This window comes from Pavona decussata, unplaced genomic scaffold (assembly GCF_977016875.1).
Source record: "Pavona decussata unplaced genomic scaffold, jaPavDecu1.1 SCAFFOLD_51, whole genome shotgun sequence".
Classification (NCBI taxonomy): Eukaryota; Metazoa; Cnidaria; class Anthozoa; order Scleractinia; family Agariciidae; genus Pavona; species Pavona decussata.
In genome coordinates, this window is record NW_028145473.1 from 5,782,547 (window position 1) to 5,806,598 (window position 24,052).

Sequence of the window (24,052 nt, forward strand, 5' to 3'; positions counted from 1 at the left end):
GATCTGGGAAAGTTGGTTTGTCCCGGATTCTTTAGCCTTAGTCGGCCCTCCTTCGGAGGGTGAACACCCTCCTAGGTCCTCCTACTCCGGGAAAAACAAGTTAAAGAAAAACATTAACGAATCCACTGCACATCAGATTTGTTACTGGTGAAATCACTTCATGCATGAAATCACCTCAACCGGCCGGACCAACACTCAGGGTCTTTAAATAACTGAGGAGAAAGTACTGCCTTTGCTCTGAAATCTGCAAATGGTTAGACTTTTTAGTCTTCTCGGATAAGGACGATAAACCGTAGGCCCCGTCTCACAACCCTTCTTTGTAAATAACTCTGTGGGACGTTAAAGAACCCACACACTGTTCGCAAAAGAGTATGGGACGTAGTTCCCGGTGTTGTGGTCTGGTCTTTGTGTGTATACTCTCATGGTTGGTTGGGGAATGGTAAGGTGGTGGGTTTATCCAGCAGGGGAACTAGTGTTCTATTGTATGCCCACCTGCCTCAGGGCGAATTTGTAAAGAGCAAATGCAAAATGTAAAATGCAAAAATGCAACTTTCCCTGAAATGGATGAAAACATGCCCAATAACTAATTATTCTGGTAAAATTTCGACGGGTCTGTAGACCAAACCTTATTTTGAAGTAAATTAATGCAATTTTTTTTATTATTATTCCAAAAGTTTTTGCTGAGAGATCGAACTCGCCTTTGTCTTCTTGATTATTGATTAATTAATAGCCATCTTTGTATGTGTTGCAAAATCTGAAGTAAATATAACTAGAGGAAGTAGCCAGAAAGAATACTAAAATGTCAGTTAAAATATCCGTTGAATAAATTGTTCAAAATTCAAACTTGTTTGTCAGGAAAATGACCAAAAAGGTAACAATTAAAATAAGTTTAAGGGTGCAGGCAACCATCCAGCGTTCATGAGCCGCAAAACTGATCAAACAGTCAACAACTTGTTGTCTATGTCACCATGGCGAGCCGCATGCCTTAGCAACCGATTTTGCCATCCAAATTTTTCCTCGATCACTACGGGAGGCCTATTGTTTACGGGAGTGCTGTTGACAGTTTAAAGCCACATTTTCGGTGCAATACGAGCCCCAGTGCGTTGTAAAAAGTTTACAGCAATCAACATTCACTCACTGCGTGCAGTCGAATATTTCCGGTTCAGTCAAAAACCTCCGGAAAATTCCAAAACCCGGAGGAAAATAAATTTATCGTCGATGTGCAGCGAGTATTAAACACGGCAAAGCAAAGGCGACACACCCGATTGCTCATCTTTATCAGGCGACTCACCAGAGATAAGAACGGCCGAGTTCAAAATCTCTCTGTGAAGAAATTTCTAATATTATTATCGGAGTTAGCTCACGAAGCAAAGGCGACGCACCCGATTGCTTATTGTTCTCAGGCGACACACCCGAGAGAACAACTGTGACCTAACTATGTCTTTTACCTTTACGCAATAAAACCGTAAATATTTAGCCGGTATTTTTGGACACTTTTGTCGCACTCAGCGTGGTGAACATTGATTGCCAGTATCTATCATCTATTTTGTTCTTACCGCCTGAAATACTAACAGTAACACGGTACCGCAACAATATCATCATAAAAGGCATTTTAAAAATATATTTTGTATTGACTCTGATTCTAAGAGTTCCTACACACGTGGAAAATGGAAGCTGGTGATCGACGCCGTTACACTTTTTCCCAAATCACGAATTCGCGAGTGCTTATCAAATATATAACGTAAACATAAAAATTGCACTTACCTTTGCGGACCACTGGAGGATGACGATTGACTTTATTTTTCATTCAATTATTGGAAAATGATGTAGAAAATTAGCTTGCCGAAAAATAAACTCTAAATTTGCATCGTAGAGACCATGGGCGAGCAAATCATTCATGTTATGGTTCGTCGATTAAGGACCATTTAGCGCGCCAATTAGATTGGCGGGAAAACGAAAACCTTTAGCAAAAATTGTCATTTTTCCGTTTCCGACAGTCGATGTGTAGTCAGACTTCTGGACAGATCGGAGGAGTTTTCGTTTCCAGTTAACTGTGCGTTTCCGCAGAAGCCAAGCTTTCTACAATCTTGGACAGATCAAATGAAAAATTAAGACCACCCCTTCCCCCCATTTCAATGATGGGAAAATGGCGCGTTTTGCTTTGCGCGCGAAATCATCATTGATTTTGGGGGGAGGGGGGGTTTAATTTTTCATTTTATTCTGTCCAAGATTGTCTGAAGTTTACACTGACGTTACCAGTAGCTTCATAGGTCAAATACTATAAGATGAAACCTGCAATCACACCTTTAAAACTAAACATAGTGTAAAGAAACTCAACCACACGAAAACAGTGGTCTTGCGTGGAAATGAAAACATCACATAAGTACTGTATTTAAAAGGAAATCTTGATAAAGTGTGTGTCGTGTGTATTCTATTAATATGGGGATGAAAAAGGCATAGTTGCGTGTCATGACTATTGTCGGAAAAGTTGAGTTATTGCAGCGTTGGTGTTACAAAATTTTTGCAAGGCAAATAAAGAATAGTTGCACATTCCTACTTTCTGGTCTTGATCTCACTTCCTCAGTACGTATAATTATGGATTTGCTCTCGCAGTACAATTCGAGCTCAACGAGTTCTTCAGAGACCAGTGAGCCATCTGAAGATGACTTACTGCTAACCCCGCAACAAGTGCGAAGCGTTTATCTTTTGACTTATAGTCAAGCTGACCTGGGTATTTTTCCAGACCGAGAATCGTTCGCTACTGCAGTTTGCGAAGCTGTTACGAAATGTGAGGGTCCTAAAGCAAAAGTAATCCAGTGGGCATGCTGTCAAGAACGCCATAAACGCCGAGGAAAGCACTACCATTTGGCAGTCAAATTAGACAAAATTAAGCGATGGCTACCTATTCGCCAGTACCTGAAAGACAAGTGGAATGTCTACGTCCACTTCTCGAATCGCCATGTAAATTCAGTACTATACCGCTTGGTTGTATGTAACAAAAGAAGATGAGAACTTTGTTCAGTCTTCTGGCCATCCTGATTTGACTAACGCAGGCCCACTGAGAACCATGTCCGCAAGCCAAGCTCGTGTGAAACGACAACAGCTGGACCTACAAGAGTCGGACACTGATTCGGCAAGTGGTGAAGACAGAAGAGAGGAGAGAAATGAAGAGGCTTCTACTTTCAAAGGGGCGGCGAAGCCATCAGCTAAGCGAAGGCGTTCTCAACGCCTAAGCGCTTTCGAAGTATCCAATATCGTGATTTCGAAAGAAATCACAACTCGCACCGAGCTACTCGCACTCGCAAGCGCCCAGAAAGCAGAAGGAAAAACTGATCTGGCTGAGTTTATTGTCAACAGAGGCAGTAAAGTAGTAGAAGAAGTGATAGCAACAGCGTGGGAAATGGAGAAGGCCAGTGAAGTTCTGCAGCGAAGGAGAATGACCAGGCTTGAGCTACTAGAGAGAGCGCTCGAAGACCCGTGCAAAACAGAGTGCAACGGACAGTGGCTACAGTGTGCTAAAGAGCTACTGGGGTGGAATGACGTTTCGGTGGACACCTTCACGCAGGCTGTTAGAACCCTGTTAGAGCAAGGGAGAGGAAAATTCAGAAACATCCTCATAAAAGGCCATGCAAACACGGGTAAAACATTTATCCTCAACCCCTTAAACGTAGTTTACAATTCATTTACTAATCCCGCCACATACACCTTCGCTTGGGTCGGAGCAGAGAAAGCAGAGGTCATTTTTCTTAATGACTTAAGATGGAACCCTCAAATCATCCAGTGGCACGATTTACTATTGATGCTTGAGGGACAACCCGTGCACCTTCCTGCCCCAAAGAGTCACTTCAGTAAGGACATTGAGTTTACAGCAGATACGCCGATTTTTTGCACCACGAAGCACGACTTGGTGTACGTCAAGGGAGGGGCCGTCGATGAGAGGGAAACAGAAATGATGGCAGTGCGCTGGCATTCCTTCCACTTCAGGAGACAAATCCCACAGAATGAACAGCTTGCAATTCCACCAAAAGTCACTAATGCATCTTTCCATGGCGCACACCACCTCTGCCTGATCCGTCGGACTGTTGGGCTTAAAAAGACAAGTAGAGTTGAGTGTCATCAGCGAAGCAATGAGCGTTAGGTAGGTGTGCTTGTGTTATCTCGAAAAGCTTTGAGGCGTACACCACAAAAAGAAGCGGACCTAAACAACTTCCCTGTGGAACACCGAAGCGCAAATCGAAGCTATCTGATTTAACCCCATCACACAAATTACGTTGGCCACGCCCCAAGCGTCTAAGAAAATTCCATGATCCACTGTGTCAAATGCGGCACTTAAATTTAAGAGGACAAGTAGCGTAACGCGCTGCGAGTTCATATTTAAAAGAATATCATTAGCGACTTTGACTAATGGGCGACCAGAAACTCACTCTACTCAACCTGATCCAGAGGGAAAATATTATAAGACCCCTTAATGAAATGCACTTCACGAATGGTAGACTAACTGATTGCCAAGTCAGTCCATTGGATTCCGTTTGTGTGTATTGGACAACCCTCATTTTTGCGTAATTGTCCAATACACACAAACGGAATCCGATGGACTGGTTTGGTAATCAGTTAGTCTACCATTGGTGAAGTGCATCTCATTTAGGGAGTTTTTACAATATTTTCCCAACGGATCAGGTTGAGTAGGGTGAGTTTCCGGTCGTCCATCATTCTTCATTCCAGAGTAACTACGAGAAGCATAACCAGAGGGACTAAATACCTTTACCCAATCTCGTCCAAGACATTGTGCGTCTCCATTTCCAGCTACTTTAAAAGTATTGGCGAGAAAAAATGAGAAAAATTCAACCCTTGAGCCGCAGTAGTTACTACATTCCAAAATGTTATCGAAGAATCTAAATGCATCTAACATTGTGGCATTACATTAGGTTCTCTTGTTTTCTAAACCTATGGAATTCTGTGATACTTAACCAACTACAGTCGAACCTGTATTAAGCGGCACCGTATTAAGCGGTCACCCTCTATTAAGCGGTCAGTTGTCAAAGTCCCGAAAATTACTTCCCTTATTTACTGTAATCCTGACCTGTATTAAACGGTCACCTCTATTAAGCGGTCGCGGTCATCCCATACTAAGTCCCAGCAAGCTGTTTCTATTGTCTTGACCTGTTTTAAACGGTCACCTTGTAAAAGGAAACCACTTAAATATGGTACCAAATAGTGTGCCAGGCAATCGAGCTTCTAATGAGCTGCACAATCGTTGCGTCAATGTTTTACTAGTCCGTTTCAATACCATGCTCTCCTTTGTCATACCATTTTACCGCCGAACTTTCTTAACCAAGTAAGGGATGTATTCTGTGCAACCTGTATTAAGTGGTCAACCTGCATTAAGCAGTCACTTAGCCATTCCCCGAGGGCACGGGTGACCGCTTAATACAGGTTCGACTGTACTGCAGTGATGTTATAACTGCAGTGATGTTAGTGTCAGAGTCCTCTTAGTATCATGTCCTCTCGTGAAGGAGGCTTATCGCCTTCCGACGCTGTCTTTAATTAAGCGTTGATAATATCTGTTTTCGTATTCAAAAAACATCACCAAAAGTTGAGAGTTTCCATACGATTTTTTACGCGAGACGCCTGTGGCAGACCGCGTCAAGGTTTCGATGGCGAATGTTTTTTTTCTTCCTCGTAGTCACAAATTGTAATGAATAAATTGATTCAACCCGGATTAAACTCTGTTCTCTCCTAGAAGGAATACTTTTGTCCTCTGTTGTTGTTATTGTCTTCCACATAAACGGTCCAATCAGAATACATCATCTGCGCGTCTGTCAGGAAGGAGGTTATGGAGTCTTCGTACCAGTGTGACGTCACATAGCCACTATCTGAGACACAGAGGCCGCCATATCATTTCACGATCACAGTAATATGCCGTTTTCAGAATGAAAAGAAACCTTTTTGAAGCGAAAAATCAAAAGAATAACGTCTAAGAAGTACTCGACAGTTTAAGCGATGGAAATTGGAGAGTTTGTGACGAGAAGGTAATATTGGTCCCCAAAAAACGACTGCGTTGGACGCTACGTTCTCCTTCGTTGCTCAAACATCGCGTAAATTAAAAATTAATAGTCTGTCCGCTTATTGACAATGAAAATATGCCAATGAGCGCGCGAGACTTTCTGCTATTATTGTTAAAATACTGATGGACAGATAATTCCGGGTGCATTTCAACACTTTTACCAGAAACGAGAAGCCAAAAATTCAGTACAAGATCTTCTTGCTCATTGCTTGTTTTTTTTCCTCGCCAATTAGGGGCTCAGAAAAATTCTACGCGAGTCTCAAAATATCCCCTCGAATTATATGCAAAATCATCAAATAAGATATATCTACTCTACTTAACTGAAATTTCCTTAACAGCCTAAATGAATAACCTTTTTAAAAAATAACAATGGAATATTTACCCAGTCAACGCCCTAAGCTTCTCATCTCTGGCCCTCAAACAAGATCATAACACTTGTTAAAGTGTATTTTAAATGTATGACGTCCCAATATGTGAGAAACTGATTTCGGTTTCTTGGAAGTGAATATAAAGTTCTGTGATGTTGATGTTTACTTTTCAATGTACATTAGTGGGGTCGAAGCAAATCACTTAAACTCATCAAACGCAATACAGTGTCAAGACATCCAAGGTTTTAGGTAAGTAAAACTATAAACCATCATATGCTTGGGAATTGTATGGCTTACATAAGTTAATAGTTTTGAGAAAAAGGACATAAACTAGGTGGATAAACAATCTCGCGCGGATTAGTATTTTTTTAACGGTTGGCTGCTTACCGACAAAAAGGTGATGAAGCTCGATTATAAATCGTGTAAAGGAAACTTTAAATTGCTTAACACGATGATCCCGGTACATTTTTTATATCTATACAATTAAGAGAATTTAATTATTGATGTATATATAAAGAGAAATATTATCAAGAAAAAAAAATTATTTTTTTCATCAGTGACCCAAGTCTAATCAGTATAATATGCACGATTGAGACTGAAAGCTAACTAAACATTTCCTGTTCGTGTTATGTGTCCACTTTCCCACTTATCTTTATCTGCGCTGACAAGATCAAGCAAACATTTAAAATACGTTAACCACAAGAAAAATGATTACGATGTTAGAGGTCGTAAAACAGGATTGAATGGTTTCGGTTTCTCGCGTGAAACTTTTTCATTTGAAAGGTCCCGATATTAAAGTTGTACCGTTATAAAGCGAGAGATGAAATACTACTAGAAATACTACAATTTGTCTTATATGGTCTTTGCCTTTAGCAGTTAACAATAGAGTCATAAGGCGATATTTCTGTTTTAATACTTTTGGATCGAAGATGAAAGTCCTACTGAGTTGTAAATTAACATTACCCGAAACTGAATGAAAATGCAGCGCAAAATATGGTATTGGCATTGTCAGTAATTATTTTACGCACCTCCATTGTTTCGGTTGAATTTTCTGGGATCAGTTCAGCTCGTTTCTGTCGGAATTAATTTTCGGTATCATTCGTGTGTAATTAATTAGTTTTGAGCAGTGACATCACATAAGGCGATAATCTGTTTCGGTTTCTGTGCAAAACGATATGGCAGCATGTTTTTTGACGCTCACTATTCAGTGCGATGTCCAGGACAAACACTACTGAAAACTGCGGGCTGAGGTTTTGTCCTTTTGCTGCTGCGTGTACGTTCTGCGCATCTGAAGATGGTCCGAGAAAGTCCGATTTCAAATGGCGGTGCATCGGTTGCGCTCGCTTTTACAAAAACCAAGATGGCGTAGTTCCATCGAAGCGTACGATACTCGAAAATCCCACGGAAAAATAGGGGACTACAGAAGGACTAGATAGCTCGACAACTGAGATGGCGGGACTCAACCTCGTTCCCAGGGTCTCTCCTCTTCCCGTCTCCCTCTCCGTTCCTTGGGACGGGAAGAGGAGAGACCCTGGAAACGAGGTTGGACAGGACTTCCACTTTACCGTCTTTCACCGTAACATCCAAATTATCTAGAATACCTTTCAGGCACCAAAAAGGAAATAACACGCTTTCAAAGGTGGCTCTAATAAAATGGCTCATGTCCGCCTCTCTGTAGGCGCGTGGGACAAAATGGGAGACAAGTGCTTAGTCGAGAGATAAAGGTTCGCTGTCATTCGTAGAATTTTGTTTCCAAAATTAAATTTTCAATTAAAGAATAATTGAAGATAAAGATGCGTGTTTTTAGCTTTGCTCCAGGACGCATAAAACGGGCATTTGTGGTTTTGCTAATTGAAAATAAATGTTGGTAATGAAAGTTCAAACGGGGGTTATTTTCAGTTTATTTTCTCTTTTAAAAAGCCTCAAACAATTACTGGTCGACACTATAAACAGACCATCTTTAAACCAGTAGCCCTGTAAAGCGTATGAATTCGTACGCTCGTGACATTTTGAGGGTTAAGTAATTGCTGGCGAGCATTAGCAAGCCAGCACATTATTCTTTCCAATAGTGAAAAAAAACAAAAATTTGTCGGATGTAAGATCGGAAGTATGCGCAGCTGAATGTTTTTTATTATTATTATTATTATTATTATTATTATTATTATTATTATTATTATTATTATTATTATTATTAACCGGGATATCCAGGCCTGCGATGACGTCACTTAAAATTGCACATGGAATAAGATCTCACAGAGTTTCAGTAAACATTATATTATTCTTCGCCCTTTGAGGCAGATCATTTACAGTGTTCTTTTCCCTGTTGCGGCAATACATTTGACTTTTGAGTCAAAATCTCTGCCCCTTTGAGGTAAAGTATTCGACTTTTAATTCATATTGTTCTTTGTCCATAGAGGCGAAATAAATCTTGCAACCATAGATTTAAAATTTGCATCGCTCGTTAAATCTAACCATTCACCTGTTAGGTGAAATGGTTGTCTGCACTTTGAGGGGAAGTCTGAAACCCCTCACCACCCCCTACTCATAGTCTTTGGCGTCTAAAAGGCTTTTTAGTCAAGAACGTCTGTTCCTTTAGTGTAGTCAATAAGTTGCTTTTCCTTGAGGTTTTGTGAATGTTTTGTCCCTTTGAGACATAACTGTCTTGTCTTTTCATTATTCTTGAAATAATGAAAAGCGTGTAAATTTGTAACAATCCTTTAATTTCTATCAGCTAGCGAATCCTTTTTGCGTCACTTGTTTGTTTACTACTTATTTAACTTTTATTTTAGTCAATTTGTAAACACCAAATTTATTTGTATTTAGTTTAGTATAGACATACCTACCCGCCTGGACTAGCTTCAGCTATTTGCGGGTAGGTATATAACCACCTTGTAACTGTCTGCTTCAATAAAGTGTTGTTGTGTTGTTGTGTCTTGTACTTCATATAACCACACCTAGTTCCTAATCTGGGCCTATAACATTTTTGTCCTGCAGCCGGACACCCTGGCAAGTCAATAAATGTAAATCATACCTTGGGCTTCTGAGGTGGGTATTAATTTCTTCCATTGCGCATCCGAATGCGCCTGACTGGAATATAGACCGGGGCAAATTCTCCCCTCCCTCCCCTTAATAAGTCCAAGAGTGTTCAGGTTAAATCCTGGTTTTAACTACAGCATAAGCATAAGGAAGTGAAAACACCTGCAATATGAGCGTAAACATAAGCACAAGAAGAACCAACACGCTCATTCTTCTTGTGTTTATGTTTAAGCTTATGTCGCAGTTTTTACTAATGAGAATGGGGCGACACAAGTTCAAACACATGCAAAAGGCAGTCAACTTTTTCGTCCACCATCTTGCTAAACATCTACGGGAGCTGGCATCAAAAATTCCGTCATTAAGTGGCTTTCCGCGAGTGCGTTTGTCCTTATGCTTATGTAGCTAGTGTTCTCGCTTGCTTATTTTATGCTTATGCTTATGATTAGGTTCTGGTAAAAACCAGTCTTATAGCATTGAAACTTGGAGAATGAGTACTGATTTTTTCTTTGAGTTCCACAACGGAAAGTGAGGACTTTTATGACCTGATATTACATCATGATTTCCCGAAGGCGCCGATGTTAGATTTGCTTGTCTTTATTTTTGTTTTTAAGACTCACTGGTGTTTTCTTATAAAGTAATTTCTGCTTTCTGCAACAACAGTAACTTACAAATATTCGAGCCAAAGCGTTTTGAGGGGGAAACTTCCAGCGCTCATGGCGAAGAGTCCAACCAAAGATGGAAAGGAAAGTGGTGTCACGCCAACTGCTGAGGAAAGTGACGTCACCCAAGCTGCTGAGGAAAGTGCGGTCACACCAGCTGGTGAGAAAAGCGACGTCATTCCAGCTGGTGAGGAAAGTTACGTAACGCGAGCTGCTAAGGAAAGTGACGTAACGCCAGATGCTAAGGAAAGTGCGGTCATGCCAACTGGTGAGGAAATTGACGTAACGCCAGCTGCTGAGGAAAGTGACGTCACGCCAGCTGGTGAGGAAAGTGACGTAATGCCAACTGCTGAGGAAAGTGAGGTCATGCCAGCTGGTGAGGAAAGTGACGTCGCGCAAGCTGGTAAAGAAATGCTGGATTTTGATGACAACACTTTAAGAGGTGAGAAGAATCATGATACTTCCTTTTCAGTTGATTATAAAGAGACTCCATAGTATCAATCCTCTTTTAGATAGCGTGCAGAGCAGGTTTATTTTGGAGAGTGGGTGCTGAACATAATCCTTCCTCGGAAAAAGGCCAGAGGTGTAGCCGAAACGATGGGTTTTCTATTATTATTTTGCATTTAAAGAAAAAAAATTTTGACCAATATACCAAATTTTTCATGTTGCTATAACTCGAATTGGTTAAAACGTTTTGAAAGGACTCTATCGTATAAAAAGATGACTCGACATGTTTGCGCGGACTCTTCGACCTGGAGTGGTAAAGTAAAACAAAAAACTTACTACTGTGCATGTTTGCGCTTTTGAAGTCTCTATTCGACCAGGAATTACGCGTACACCCTCTAATCTGAGTGTTCCTCATTCAAAGTCCTATGGACGCCCTTCCCATCCATCATTTCTTTGCACAAAATTACAACAATTTGACAATTTCACTATGCTTCATGCTAGCCCCACGCCCCACATCCCCAACTCGGTTCCCTATTCTGTCCAAACTCTTACTAAGTTGTTGAATTCGCACGTTTAGCTGATCAATGAAACACGAAACTTCTTCTAATATTCTTTGTTTTAGCCATAGCAGAGGTTTATCATAATGAAGGTAATGAGAGATACAGACAGGAAGATTTCAGCAACGCCATACACTTCTACACGGAGGGAATTCAAGTGAACTTCAGCAATGAAGAACTTAAGGCCAAATTGTACAGTGGCAGAGCGGAAGCATACTTTTGTTTAGGTTAGAGTTTTTCAGTTTGATTAGGCTTATGTAAACTAAGAGCTTTAAGAGCACTTTAAATTGAAACCTCATTAATGTAATACCTCTCCTCTCATTTCTTTTACTGTGTCTCTTCTTCTTCAGGAAATTATAGTGATTCACTGAATGATGCTAAGGTTGCTACTGACTTGCAGCCATCATTGGTGAAAGCGATCGTGAGAGGTAAGATTTCTAAGAAAATTGCACCCCTTCGTTTTATCGCCGGGCGGCGGTGGTATAGTTCAATGTGATAAAGATCAAATTTTAAACACAGCTTCATGTTCCATTCACTGAAAAGTTACATTACATGCATATATAACGGATTAGGTAACGCATCACCAAGTTTGTAATACTGTATATATAACACTAACCAAAAGAATTTTAGCTTTTTGACTTAAAAGACATCTGGGAATTTGTCTTCTTGCGGCTAAGCTATTTCCCGGAATATTACAAAGAGGGTGGCCTTGTCTTTGCATCTTTAAAGTGTTCGTCAGTTATATTATACGAGCCCTACCTTTTAAGAGAAATGATTTGGAAATAACATTATTCTGATTTTGTTAGGAACAAGCGCTTGTGTTCAGCTGAATCAGTTTGAGGAAGCCATCATTTGGTGTGAAAAAGGATTAGCCGTATCCTTTATTGCGGACAATAGAAAGTTAACGAAAAATACTGTTCAAAGTCAGATTTTATTTTATTTCATTCATGCTTTTCTGTACCACCTCACGCATTAATAATTTTAATAGTGCTGTTCTTTCTTAAATTCCTGAATAAACAAACAAACAAACAAACAAACAAACAATATGAACTTCTGCCTATAGTAGTTTGACAGTTTTCTCGACTGTTGATAACTATTACAACTATCGTCTTACAAGTCTTGACCTAAGTAAGATTGACAAGAACAACCAGATGTTGTTGGAATTAAGAAGCCGGGCTGTCAGTGAACAGAACAAGCTAAAAAATGCAGCCGGAAAGGACGATGCAAATGAATCTGACTTCACAAATGCTACTAAGAAATCACCGGATAACAGTAATGAAACCACTTCAAAAGCAGAGTTCTTCAAGAATCAGGGCAATGACGAGTTCAGAAAAAAAGGATTCTGCAAAGCCACATTGCTTTACACAAAAGGAATCAATGTGGACGTCAAAGATCAAGAACTAAAGGCCAAACTGTACAGTAACAGAGCAACAGCACATTTTAATCTGGGTAAGAAGTTTGGAGATCTTCACGGTTTGTCATACTGATTAATGTATTTCCACAAAAAATTAACAGCAATTGACGTAAATTGTGCGCATATCAACAATGCATGTTTTTTTCATTGATTTTCGCGCAGGTAACTTTCATGATTCACTGAGTGATGCAAAAACTGCCACAGACTTACAACCGTCTTATGTGAAAGCGATAGTTACAGGTAAGAGTCAGAATAGAAAACTATAACAGCTTTACGTTGTCATTCTAACGAATAATAAAAGAAATGCTTAGCTGAGGCACGCTTTGTATTTAAAGTAATATTCTCTCGGCAGTTTTAAAACGAGTCTGCTACTCATTCTAACTCAAATCCTTGTAACTTGTCATCTAATCTGGAAGAATTTAAAAACACTTAAGTGTCACTTGACGCAATTAGAGGTTAAAGATGGACAAAGTTATTTCAAGTGTGATTTCAAGTCAATTTGTGTGTAAATCATAAAGAAGGTACGCGGTACTTTTCTTATTTTATAACTAATTCGTGGAGGCATGATGGTGGCTGATCTAGTATAAGTCAAGTAAAATGCTAAACTGACATCATTGTGTTTTATTAGGAGCAAGTGCTTGTTTTCAGCTGAATCAGTTTGAGGAATCCATCAGCTGGTGTGATAAGGGATTAGCAGTATCCTTCATTGTACCCTGAAAATAAAAATAAAAATAATTTTTTATCTGTTCTGCGACTTTTAAACGTGACTAGTGGGAAGTATGAACTTATTTAAGAAAAATAAGCTGATTTCGATGTAACTAATTATCATAGGAAACGTTCTTTTGAAAAGTGGCACTCCAAGAGCGATCCAAATGCTGGCAACAAGGGCATTGATATTTTGATATTTTATAAGTCACTCTTTGAGGTTAACTCTTTTCGTTGATTACGTCGCCGCTTAGTGGAACATTCCTTTGAACCTTTGTTCGGGGTTTTGACTCGTGATCGACTGTGTTTGGTCGAAACAGAGCTTGGTACACTGATCCTGATACATAATAATTTGAGAGTCAAGGTTAACAAATATTTTAATCTAACCAAAGAACAAACGTATTAGAAATCTTAACTAATTTAAGATTAACGAGAACAACCAGAAGTTGTTGGAATAAAAGAGCAGGTCGGTGAGCGAGCAAAACAAGCTGCAAGGTACTGGGGAAGAGGCAACGAAGGATCTGTCAGAAACTCAAACAGTAAGTTTGATAAACAACATTTTTAAATTGTTGTTAAACTTAAAAGTTTTCTTCAGTGTTTATTCGTTAGCAGAAACAATTTAATTACCCATGCGTATAGAACGTTAACATTAAAGCGGTTTTCCATTGAGCGTCGCAAAACCAAAACTAACGTAACCAACGTACACTGACGAACCACAAAATACGTATACTAAACAGAACAATGAACCAATCAGGCAAATGCAAAGCAAACGCGTGCAACCAACAGTTGCAAGGGCAAGTCACTGTTGGTTTTGGTTCAGTTGACTTCCATTGGTTGACGCGAAGACTGTACACTAATCATAAAATACACTATAGCAAAACTAAAGCAAACACGAAATTGCGACTTTCTTTGGTTGTCTCACCGAATGTGGATTACATGAACCTCTCAGCTTCCATTAAAAGAAATCCTGTCACTGTTCGTAGACTGACAAGCTAGTGCATAGAGTTCACAACGATTCTTCACAATCTATTGATAATCATCTGCGTGATATTCCAAGCTGCTGGATCTGTCGGGAGGTTATCAACCTATCAATGAACTGACTGAAATGCTCGTTATTTACTCAAGACGTGGTAAGGTAGTAAGGTTCGAAAATTCCAAAAACATTACTCAAATTTGCTATGCAGCCGGAAGGATGATTTCAGGTACTCACTGCATAGCTATCATAAGAATTCCAAATTAAGCCCGATTCATCTACTTTTCTAGGCTGTACAATAATGGCTAATTGGGACTAACTGTCATTATAAAGTAATAATTTTAGCTCTAAGATATGAATTTTGGTTCACGAGACAAAGAAGGAAGAGTACGAAGAACTAAAGAAAGATAAAAATATAAGAAACAAGGGGAACTAACCATACAGTGACTTTGAAACACACTTCTCTAGTTGTTAACTTCTCTTCAAACGAGTTCCTTCACTTAAAATTTAAAAGATAAAGTGACACGGTCAGCTTTGTGACCGCGCTGACCTGGACACTATTTTTGTAAGTTTGAAAAGCGTCTACCTCAACCTGAAATCAAAAGTACGCGTCGAATACATCTACAAATCCGCTGCAATCTTCCCAGTGTTTTATTGGATTTTTAATCTTTTACTGGAAACTTGTTTCTGAGTATGCTTTTGCTCATCCTATGATATTATTTTATCATATTTGGTTAAAAACAGTATGGATCGCGTCTCCAACGGAACATGAAAAGAAGAGGTGGCAAACTTGAAGGCGCCGGGCGGAAGAAATCGCCTGCGTTGGCTAAAATAACGAGAGAAATCAATCAAAAACATTGGAGAGCAAATCACCATGATATAGATTTTGAAAGTCGAATTTTCTCAACCTGGCGAAAGGTTCGTGCGGACGGAATCTTCGTAAACGATTCGAACTTCGCGTCATGGCTGGTTTTATTTGGAGCTCAGACGAAGACACAAGGACAACCTCTAGTAGAACCTTGTTTTTTACGGGTCGAGCATGGGTTTGGTTCCTAAATTTAGATAGTGGAGAAGTTGTAGAAACAAAATTATAAAAGCAAAATATATGATTGAAAGCAAGTCGTTTCGCTACACTGCAGTTCAGTCGATTCGCTACGTTTTTAAATTGGCATATTCTCTAATATATGAACTCAATTTGCCTCACACCGATTAAATGATTCTTCGACTTCAGAGGTATTCGTTGACGTTTTGGCTTTCCCCGGTCAAGTGACAAGTCCATCAGTAATTATCCATGGTATCAAGAAAATGAGTGTTTTAATATGACATTAGGTCCATAATCACTATAATAATGGCAAATACTTCGACTCGACAAGGTTTGTTTTCAAAGGATGCCCTTCTCAGCGCGAGACTTGTGATGAAGTATGATATGCAAATCAACTAAGAAATGTTATCTAATGCGCGTGTGCATCTGCTGACTGTGTCCGTTTAAAAGCAGTGTATATACATCGTTGTTTTTCTCTTTCATCACAAAACGCGATATATAAACCACTGTTTTACTTGCACGTTTTGTTCATGTATCAGACAGCAATGAAGATGATGATTATGACGATAATGATGACGATGTTGATTAAGCTGATTAGGAATTTGGTTGTAAAAGTGTTTTCGTTCCCTACAGTCGAACATCAAGTAGATTCGAAATGCAACACGTTGTGTAATATTTGACAGCCAGGGACCGCTTACAGCGGCAAGTTTAAAACAAATGATCATCAAATAACTTTTCCGATTGCCAGTTATTTAACTAGTGCAAATAACAGCATCCATAATAGGAATAAAAATCTTCGAAAAAAAAACGGTTATGTTTATGTTTGACAGGAAAGAGGCACCTCTTTGGTCAAATCGAGCAGAGATGCAAACGACAACTTGAGTTCCATCTCTGACAAAAACATCTCCGAAAATCTAAAAGCAATCATGATACGTAATCCAAGCAACGATTATGCAAACCTCGGAGATTTCAAAAAAGGCATACATTACCATGAACGAGAACTAGAAATCGCAAGACAATCGGGAGACCTCTCAGGAGAAGTCAAGGCGTATGGTAATCTAGGAAACGATTATCACAACCTAGGAGATTTCGAAAAAGCCGTACACTACAATGAACGAGCACTAGAAATCGCAAGAAAACTGGGAGGCGACTCAAGTGAAGGAAACGCAAGTTGTAAACTAGGAAACGATTATGCAAACCTCGGAGATTTCAAAAAAGCCATACACTACCATGAAAGTGTCCTAGAAATCGCAAGAAAACTGGGAGACGTCTCAAGTGAAGGAATGGTAAATGCTAATCTAGGAAGCGATTTCGGAGATTTCGAAAAAGCCATACAGTATCATGAACGTCATCTAGAAATCGCAAGAAAACTCGGAGACGTCTCAATTGAAGGAAAAGCAGGTTGTAATCTAGGAAACGATTATTGCAAACTCGGAGATTTCGAAAAAGCCATACACTACCATGAACGAGCACTAGAAATCGCAAGAAAACTGGGAGACGTCTCAAATGAAGGAAACGCAAATTGTAACCTAGGAAACGCTTATCATAGCCTAGGAGATTTCGAAAAAGCCATACACTACCATGAACGAGCACTAGAAATCGCAAGGAAAGTGGGAGACGTCTCAAATGAAGGAATGGTAAATGGTAATCTAGGAAACGATTATTACAACCTAGAAGATTTCGAAAAAGCCGTACACTACCATGAACGAGCACTGGAAATCGCAAGAAAACTGGGAGACGTCTCAAGTGAAGGAAACGCAAGTTGTAACCTAGGAAACGATTATGCAAACCTCGGAGATTTCAAAAAAGCCATACATTACCATGAAGATGCCCTAGAAATCGCAAGAAAACTGGGAGACCTCTCAAGTGAAGGAATGGTAAATGGTAATCTAGGAAGCGATTATCACGACCTCCTCGGAGATTTCAAAAAAGCCATACAGTACCATGAACGTCATCTAGAAATCGCAAGAAAACTCGAAGACGTCTCAATTAAAGGAAAAGCAAGTTTTAATCTAGGTAACGATTATTGCAAACTCGGAGATTTCGAAAAAGCTATACACTACCATGAACGAGTACTAGAAATCGCAAGAAAAGTGGGAGACGTCTCAAATGAAGCAAACGCAAGTGGTAATCTAGGAAGCGATTATCACAGCCTAGGAGATTTCGATAAAGCCATACACTACCATGAACGTCATCTAGAAATCGCAAGAAACCTGGGAGACGTCTCAATTGAAGGAAAAGCAAGTTGTTTACTAGGAAACGATTATTGCAAACTCGGAGATTTCGAAAAAGCCATACACTACCAGAAACGAGCACTAGAAAGCGCAAAAAAAGTGGGAAACTTCTCAAGTGAAGGAAACGCAAGTGATAATCTAGGAAACGATTATCAGATCCTAGGAGATTTCAAAAAAGCCATACACCACCATGAACGAGCACTAGAAATCGCAAGAAAAGTGGGAGACGTCTCAAGTGAAGGAAACGCAAGTGATAATCTAGGAAACGATTATCACAAGCTAGGAGAATTCGAAAAAGCAATACATTACCATGAACGAGCACTAGAAATCGCAAGAAAAGTGGGAGACGTCTCAAGTGAAGGAAACGCAAGTCGTAATCTAGGAATTGATTATCACAAGCTAGGAGATTTCGAAAAAGCCATACACTACCATAAACGAGCACAAGAAATCGCAAGAAAAGTGGGAGACGTCTCAAATGAAAGAATGGCAAATGGTAAACTAGGCAGCGATTATAGCAACCTAGGAGATTTCCAAGAAGCCATACAATACCATCAACGTCACCTAGAAATCGCAAGAAAACTGGGAGACGTCTCAGGCGAAGGAAACGCAAATTGTAATCTAGGAAACGCTTATCACAGCCTAGGAGATTTCGAAAAAGCCATACACTACCATGAACGAGCACTAGAAATCGCAAGGAAAGTGGGAGACGTCTCAAGTGAAAGAATCGCAAGTGGTCATCTAGGAAGCGATTATCTCGAACTCGGAGATTTCGAGAAAGCCATACACTACCATGAACGAGAACTAGAAATCACGAAAAAAGTGGAAGACGTCTCAAGTGAAGGAATCGCAAATGGTCATCTAGGAAACGATTATCACAACCTAGGAGTTTTCGAAAAAGCCAAACACTACCATAAACGTGCCCTAGAAATCGCAAGAAAACTGGGAGACGTCTCAATTGAGGGAATGGCAAATGGTAATCTAGGAAACGATTATTTCAAACTTGGAGACTTCGAAAAAGCAATACAATGCCATGAGCGTACCCGAGAAATCGCAAGAAAACTGGGAGACGTCTCAAGTGAAGGAGCGGCGTATGGTAATCTTGGAAACGATTATTGCAAACTCGGAGATTTCGAAAAAGCCATACACTACCATGAACGAGCACTAGAAATCGCAAGAGAAGTGGGAGACATCTCAAGTGAAGGAACGGCGTATCTTAATCTAGGCGGCGAGTATCACAGCCTCGGAGATTTCGAAAAAGCCATGCACTGCCATGTACGTGCCGTAGAAATTGCAAAAAAAGTGGGAGACAAAATTTCAATTGGCAAAGGTTTTCATAACCTGGGAGCTGACTTTCAATCAATGGACTTTTTAGGCAAAGCTGTAGACTGTTATCAATACAGTATAGCTACGTTCAATGACGTAAGGCGTCATCTTGGAGCTAATGATGACTGGAAAGTAAGCTTGCGCAATTTGTACCAAAGGGCATACGTTCATTTATGGCGTTTGTTATTAGAGCAAGGCAAGATTGTGGAGGCTCTTTTATCTGCTGAGCAGGGACGTGCACAGGCTTTGAATGATCTCATGGAGTTCAAGTATGCATCCAAACAATACCCAGCAGAATCTGACACAGCAATACAAGTTATAGCTGAGTTTAGTGGTTTTCCTTCTACTACAGTTTTCTTAGCGATTGAGCACCAAGAAGTAATTTTCTGGGTCTTACAGAAAGGAAAGGATGTTCAGTTAAGACGAAAGCAAATCCTTAAGGGTCAAGTTGATGCCGAAACTTTCTTGGACACCACAAGGAAGAAAATTCGTGGTAAAGCTGTCGAATGTGAGGATCGTTCATTTAATATGACGAGAGACGAAAACCTTGCAGATGAGAGTTCCCCTCCAGGTGAGAGTCAAAAACAGCGCAGGTCCTCCAATCTCCCGAATAGTGCGTTAAGTTTATTATATGAGACTCTCATTAGTCCCATCCAAGATTTGTTACTTGAAAGTGAAGTAATATTCGTCCCCGAGGGTCCATTGTGTTTGGCTCCATTCGCTGCGTTCATGGACTTAAATTCAAAGTACCTCTGCGAGTCTTTCAGAGTCCGTGTCATTCTATCATTGACGAGCTTAAAATTGATCGCAGATTCTCCTGCTGATTTCCACCGTAAGAGTGGGGTGCTTCTCGTGGGTGATCCTTGGATACAAGAGGTTACTTTTGAGGGCAAAACGTTTGACCAGCTGCCATTTGCACGAGAGGAGGTGCAGATGATTGGCCAAATACTTCACACCACACCTCTTATTGGAGAGCATGCAACGAAGAATGAAGTATTGAAACGACTATCCTCGGTTTCTTTGGTGCACATAGCAGCACATGGGCGGATGGCAACGGGAGAAATTGCTTTAGCACCAAATCCTTTACCGGTATCACGGACTTCTGTCTACAAAGATTTTGTTTTAACAATGAGAGATGTACTGAATGTTCAGATGCGAGCAAGACTGGTTGTGTTGAGTTGCTGTCATAGTGGCCGTGGGGAGATAAAGGCTGAGGGTGTGGTTGGCATCGCACGGGCGTTTTTGTGTGCTGGTGCTCGGTCTGTGCTGGTGTCATTGTGGGCGATTGATGACAAGGCCACAATGGAATTCATGAAAAGATTCTATCAGCACTTAGTGAAAGGTGAAAGTGCCAGTGCAGCTCTGAACCAAGCCATGAAATACATGAGAGAATCTGATGAGTTTAGTGCAGTGGATTACTGGGCTCCGTTTGTACTCATTGGTGATGATGTCACCCTAGAATTGGGCGGACAAGACTGAGTAGCTGACCTGCTCTGTGAGTAGACTGATCAACGTTTGCAATAAGAAATTTTACCAGCTCTCTACTAAAGTTATTTGCAGCTGATTTTATTTGACTTTTTGGAACCTAATACATTCTCTTTGGATGGAAAAAAGCAAAAGTTCTAAAAAGTCTTTAGTGTTGCAGTTTCCCTGTTTACTTGGGTTTGGGGAGGTCAGTGTCTTTTTCTGTTACCATTAAAGACTTTTTTACCATAAGAAATTTTCGATTGTCCGCTGTAATATTTACACTCGAAAATTAGTAACCTTTTTAATTCTTGGTTTTGTTACTAATGTGCAAAATAGTATTTCTTTCAGCTTGGCGTTTTTTTTTTTTTTTTTCGCAGTTTTAAAAGCATGAGGTCTGATGGGATGGGTTAATCTACAGGCGACGAAGTCTCCATCTGAAAACTAGACACATACATTTAGAGATGTTCAAGATGTGCTAGGAAATATGATAATCATTTGTTGCGGAATGACAAAACAAAGGGGGAAGACAAACAGATGGAACAAAACTCCTTGATTAACACTGTTAAGCATAATTATTGCAGACGTTTTTAGCTACCACTCTAATTTGATTTCTTGCTGTTTTTCCTTTATAGCTTTTGAACAAAGAGCTGTAATCAATATTTTTGATGGATTATGAGATGGAGAATCATTTTGACAAGACAAGGATGGCTAGGAACTCGTCTAAGAGACTGTAAATAGTTGTTTATTTTGACTTACATGTGATTACGATGGTTTTGAAGTCGTTATCAAAGGAGTAATGTTTACCGTACAGTGCATTTAAAATGTTTTTTAGATAAGGATTGGACTCTTTACACACTTTTGAACTATTCACTATAGAAAAATGTCTTAGCATTTTTTAGGTCGAGCAACTTTTGTACTAAACGGCAATATATTAGTTTTATTTATAGTTTACTAGTCCAGGACTTGCCTGACTCCTCATCTGGTTGGAGAAAACATTGCTAGTTGGGGAAAACATTGTTTGTTTTTTTTTTTTGTATGTTTTTTCATTTTTCTAATTGGCTGCTTACATAGAACTATAGTAGACCCGTCATAGTAGATTTGTGGAGCAAGAGAATACCTTGTATAAAAATACAAGAAAATAGGTTTCAAGAATGAAAAGAGAAGCGTCTTCTCTTTATCAAAGGTGTGATTCCGTCATAAATTTTGCCATATTCCCAGATGTTAATAGTAAGGAGCTGTTAATATTTTTCCTCGATTTACAAGTGGTTAATATTTGATCATCGAATATTTCTATTTCATAGTGATAAAGAAAAACCTCATTTACTTTTACTTTCAACACACTTTTACATTCGTGACTACGAGTTTTGTGGAACCTAGACACAAAAAAGGACTCTATCCATGTAGCTTAGTCTTACCTTTTCAATGATGAGGAAACTAGAGTCGAGTACCAGCTTAAAAGGCCATCATGGCACTGAACAACGTTTGCCTATGAATTGCAAAGAGAAACTTTGATTATCTGGTCTTCTCCTTGATTTTCCCACTCCTTTCTATATGGCCGAATTCTTGTTGAATATTACCGAGCCGAGATTTCGGCTAAAAACACGCACATGTAATTCGGTACTAGCGGGAAAGGCGCAGCCCCAGATAGCCAAATAACCGAGTCTTATCTGTACAGTACATGCTAGTTTTGTTTTTAGGATAAATGACTAATTTAAGTAGGACAAAGAAAGAGTAACATTGAAGCTAAAGGCAGCCGTGTTTACTGGAATAAGTTTTACGCCTTCTCGTTGAGAGACTATCTAAACTAAACGTCCCCGTTCTTACCATCTCATTAAAATGGAGTGTTTTAAAAATGTCCAGGACTGAACGTACCAAACCCCTGGCGAAAATAGACAGAAATTTAAATTGAGGTCATCAAAGGCCGGGCCCTTGATCAAACTACGAAATGTACAGAATTACAAAATTCTGATTTCAAAACAATGCGAATATTCCAAATATCACTAACAAAAATTCGCCGAGACATTCTCTTGGTAGAACCTGGAAGAAACAATGACGTCTGTTGAAAATTGAAAAGAATGCAAACATTTTGGTCTGTTTTTGTTTTTTAGATGGCGTCTCCCTGTAGGACCTCCCTAAACGTCTGAAATATAGTGCTCCGTCTAACTAAGGGCCCCGCGCAATGGATGTGCGCTTCATCTAAATTACAAGTATTTCTCACACATGTGGTTTTGGAAATGTTTTTCCGCGTTCACAGAAAAAGCCTAAGTTTTGTGAACACGCCGTTTCCCTGAATCCCTACCAAAACGTCTGAAAAAATTGTGGTCCGTTACATTTAAAGGGTCCCACTGGATAAGCGCTTCATTTTAAATACTGAGTTTTCGTTTTCTCCAGTAAATGCTGTATGGTCTACGGTGATAATATTACTCACGTACAGATTAAATTGTAGATATACAATGTAATACAGTGGTTGGGAACTTAACTTAATTAAGGTTGGTCTTTCAGCGTCTATCGCGCACTTATTAAAAAGTCCATTCAATCACAAGCAAGGAAAACTGTTGAGCCTGAATGAATTTTTGTACAAAAATTAATTGGTTGATTTTATTTCTCAAGTTCGTGAAATACCTCCACATGAAAATGTTTCTGCTGTCAGCTTTCCTTCTTATTTTGAATTAGTAAGCGTCTTCCTTAAGAAATTAGAGGTTCGCGAACTATTATGAGATGGGCGGAACAGTATGCGCAGAAGCAAAGCAAAACACCCTCCTAAACGGCTTTATTGGGGAAATATCAAGAGAGAACCGAAATGGGTAGGCCCGAATCGGACACAAGGTCCTCCACAAGGCGCCCGCCTGGGAAAAGAAATTGAAATACATGATACAGATAGTTAAAGATAAACATCAGGATGATTTGATCACTTTGAATTGTCGTATACCTTCAAGAAAAAATAAGAAATATGAAACAACAAGAGATGAACGTTTCGATTGTAGGAGATACTTCTCATGTGACAGGATAACACCCTCAGTATCATTAGCTTACTTAGTTCAATTTCAGAATGTTGACAAATATAAGAATGTTAGCACGGTTTTCAATTGAGTGTCGTAAAACCAAAACCAAAGTATTTACTCTTGCCAATCACAACAGGTGGAAACAGTGCAATGAACAAATCAGAATTCAAAGCAAATACATGTAACCGGCGCCAAGCGCGGGAAAACGCGTGCGACCAAAACACGATTCTTGTTGGGTTTTACATCTTAGTGGTTGAGAAAGTGGCGCGAGTTTTATCAACCAATCACAGAGCGTAGTAACGCAAAACCAAAGCAAAAACGTTTTACTTTCGACAATCAACTGAAAACCGCTATAAAAAGTAAAGCTTAGTATAGCTTTTTAGTTTCAGAATGTGAACATTTTACAAGCTAGTAATAAAAACGTTGTTCCTAAATAGACAACCTTTTGTTTTACTATTCTCGAACAAGGTAAGAGTAAATTAAAAGCAGATGAGTATCGACCCTTTTTAGTATCCAAGCTCGCATATTTCACTTCAGATCGTAACTAAACGGAGAGATGAAGAGGTCACGTGTTTAGGGCTTTAGAATTTTCATCTTTCATAGTTTCATTTCCTTGGAAAAGAAAATTTGCTTCTCATTGCCTCTTTCTCATCCCTGGTCTATACTTAATAGTGAACTGTTAAAGCAATGTGTCAAAAAAAAAAAAAAAAGACGGAGAAATGATATCCCTTTATGAGGGTGGGGGCTTAAGATTGACCAAT

The 24,052-nt window shown here is 39.6% G+C and overlaps 2 protein-coding genes, 1 long non-coding RNA gene and 1 pseudogene across 3 annotated transcripts; all 4 read left to right on the plus strand.

The window, feature by feature from the left end:
• Positions 1-2,440: 2,440 nt before the first annotated feature.
• On the plus strand, positions 2,441-4,138 carry LOC146481239 (uncharacterized; annotated as a pseudogene).
• A 2,278-nt stretch (positions 4,139-6,416) lies between these two features.
• LOC146481240 (uncharacterized) lies at positions 6,417-12,618 on the plus strand. The gene is made up of 7 exons (XM_085108982.1): positions 6,417-6,681; positions 9,427-9,477; positions 10,129-10,569; positions 11,197-11,358; positions 11,482-11,559; positions 11,938-12,005; positions 12,265-12,618. Exons 3-7 carry the CDS (start codon positions 10,182-10,184, stop codon positions 12,616-12,618), a joined length of 1,050 nt encoding a protein of 349 aa, XP_084965108.1. The 5' UTR covers positions 6,417-6,681; positions 9,427-9,477; positions 10,129-10,181.
• Positions 12,619-13,185: 567 nt separating this feature from the next.
• LOC146481241 (uncharacterized) lies at positions 13,186-16,110 on the plus strand. Its single transcript, XR_014864565.1, has 3 exons — positions 13,186-13,241; positions 13,676-13,789; positions 16,096-16,110. It is a non-coding gene; the product is annotated as an uncharacterized LOC146481241 (long non-coding RNA).
• Positions 16,111-16,191: 81 nt separating this feature from the next.
• LOC146481242 (uncharacterized) lies at positions 16,192-21,057 on the plus strand. Its single transcript, XM_085108983.1, has 4 exons — positions 16,192-16,318; positions 17,039-17,281; positions 17,465-20,317; positions 20,922-21,057. The coding sequence occupies exons 1-3, from the start codon at positions 16,192-16,194 to the stop codon at positions 20,299-20,301; spliced, it is 3,207 nt and encodes a 1,068-aa protein (XP_084965109.1). The 3' UTR covers positions 20,302-20,317; positions 20,922-21,057.
• The last annotated feature ends 2,995 nt before the right edge of the window (positions 21,058-24,052 follow it).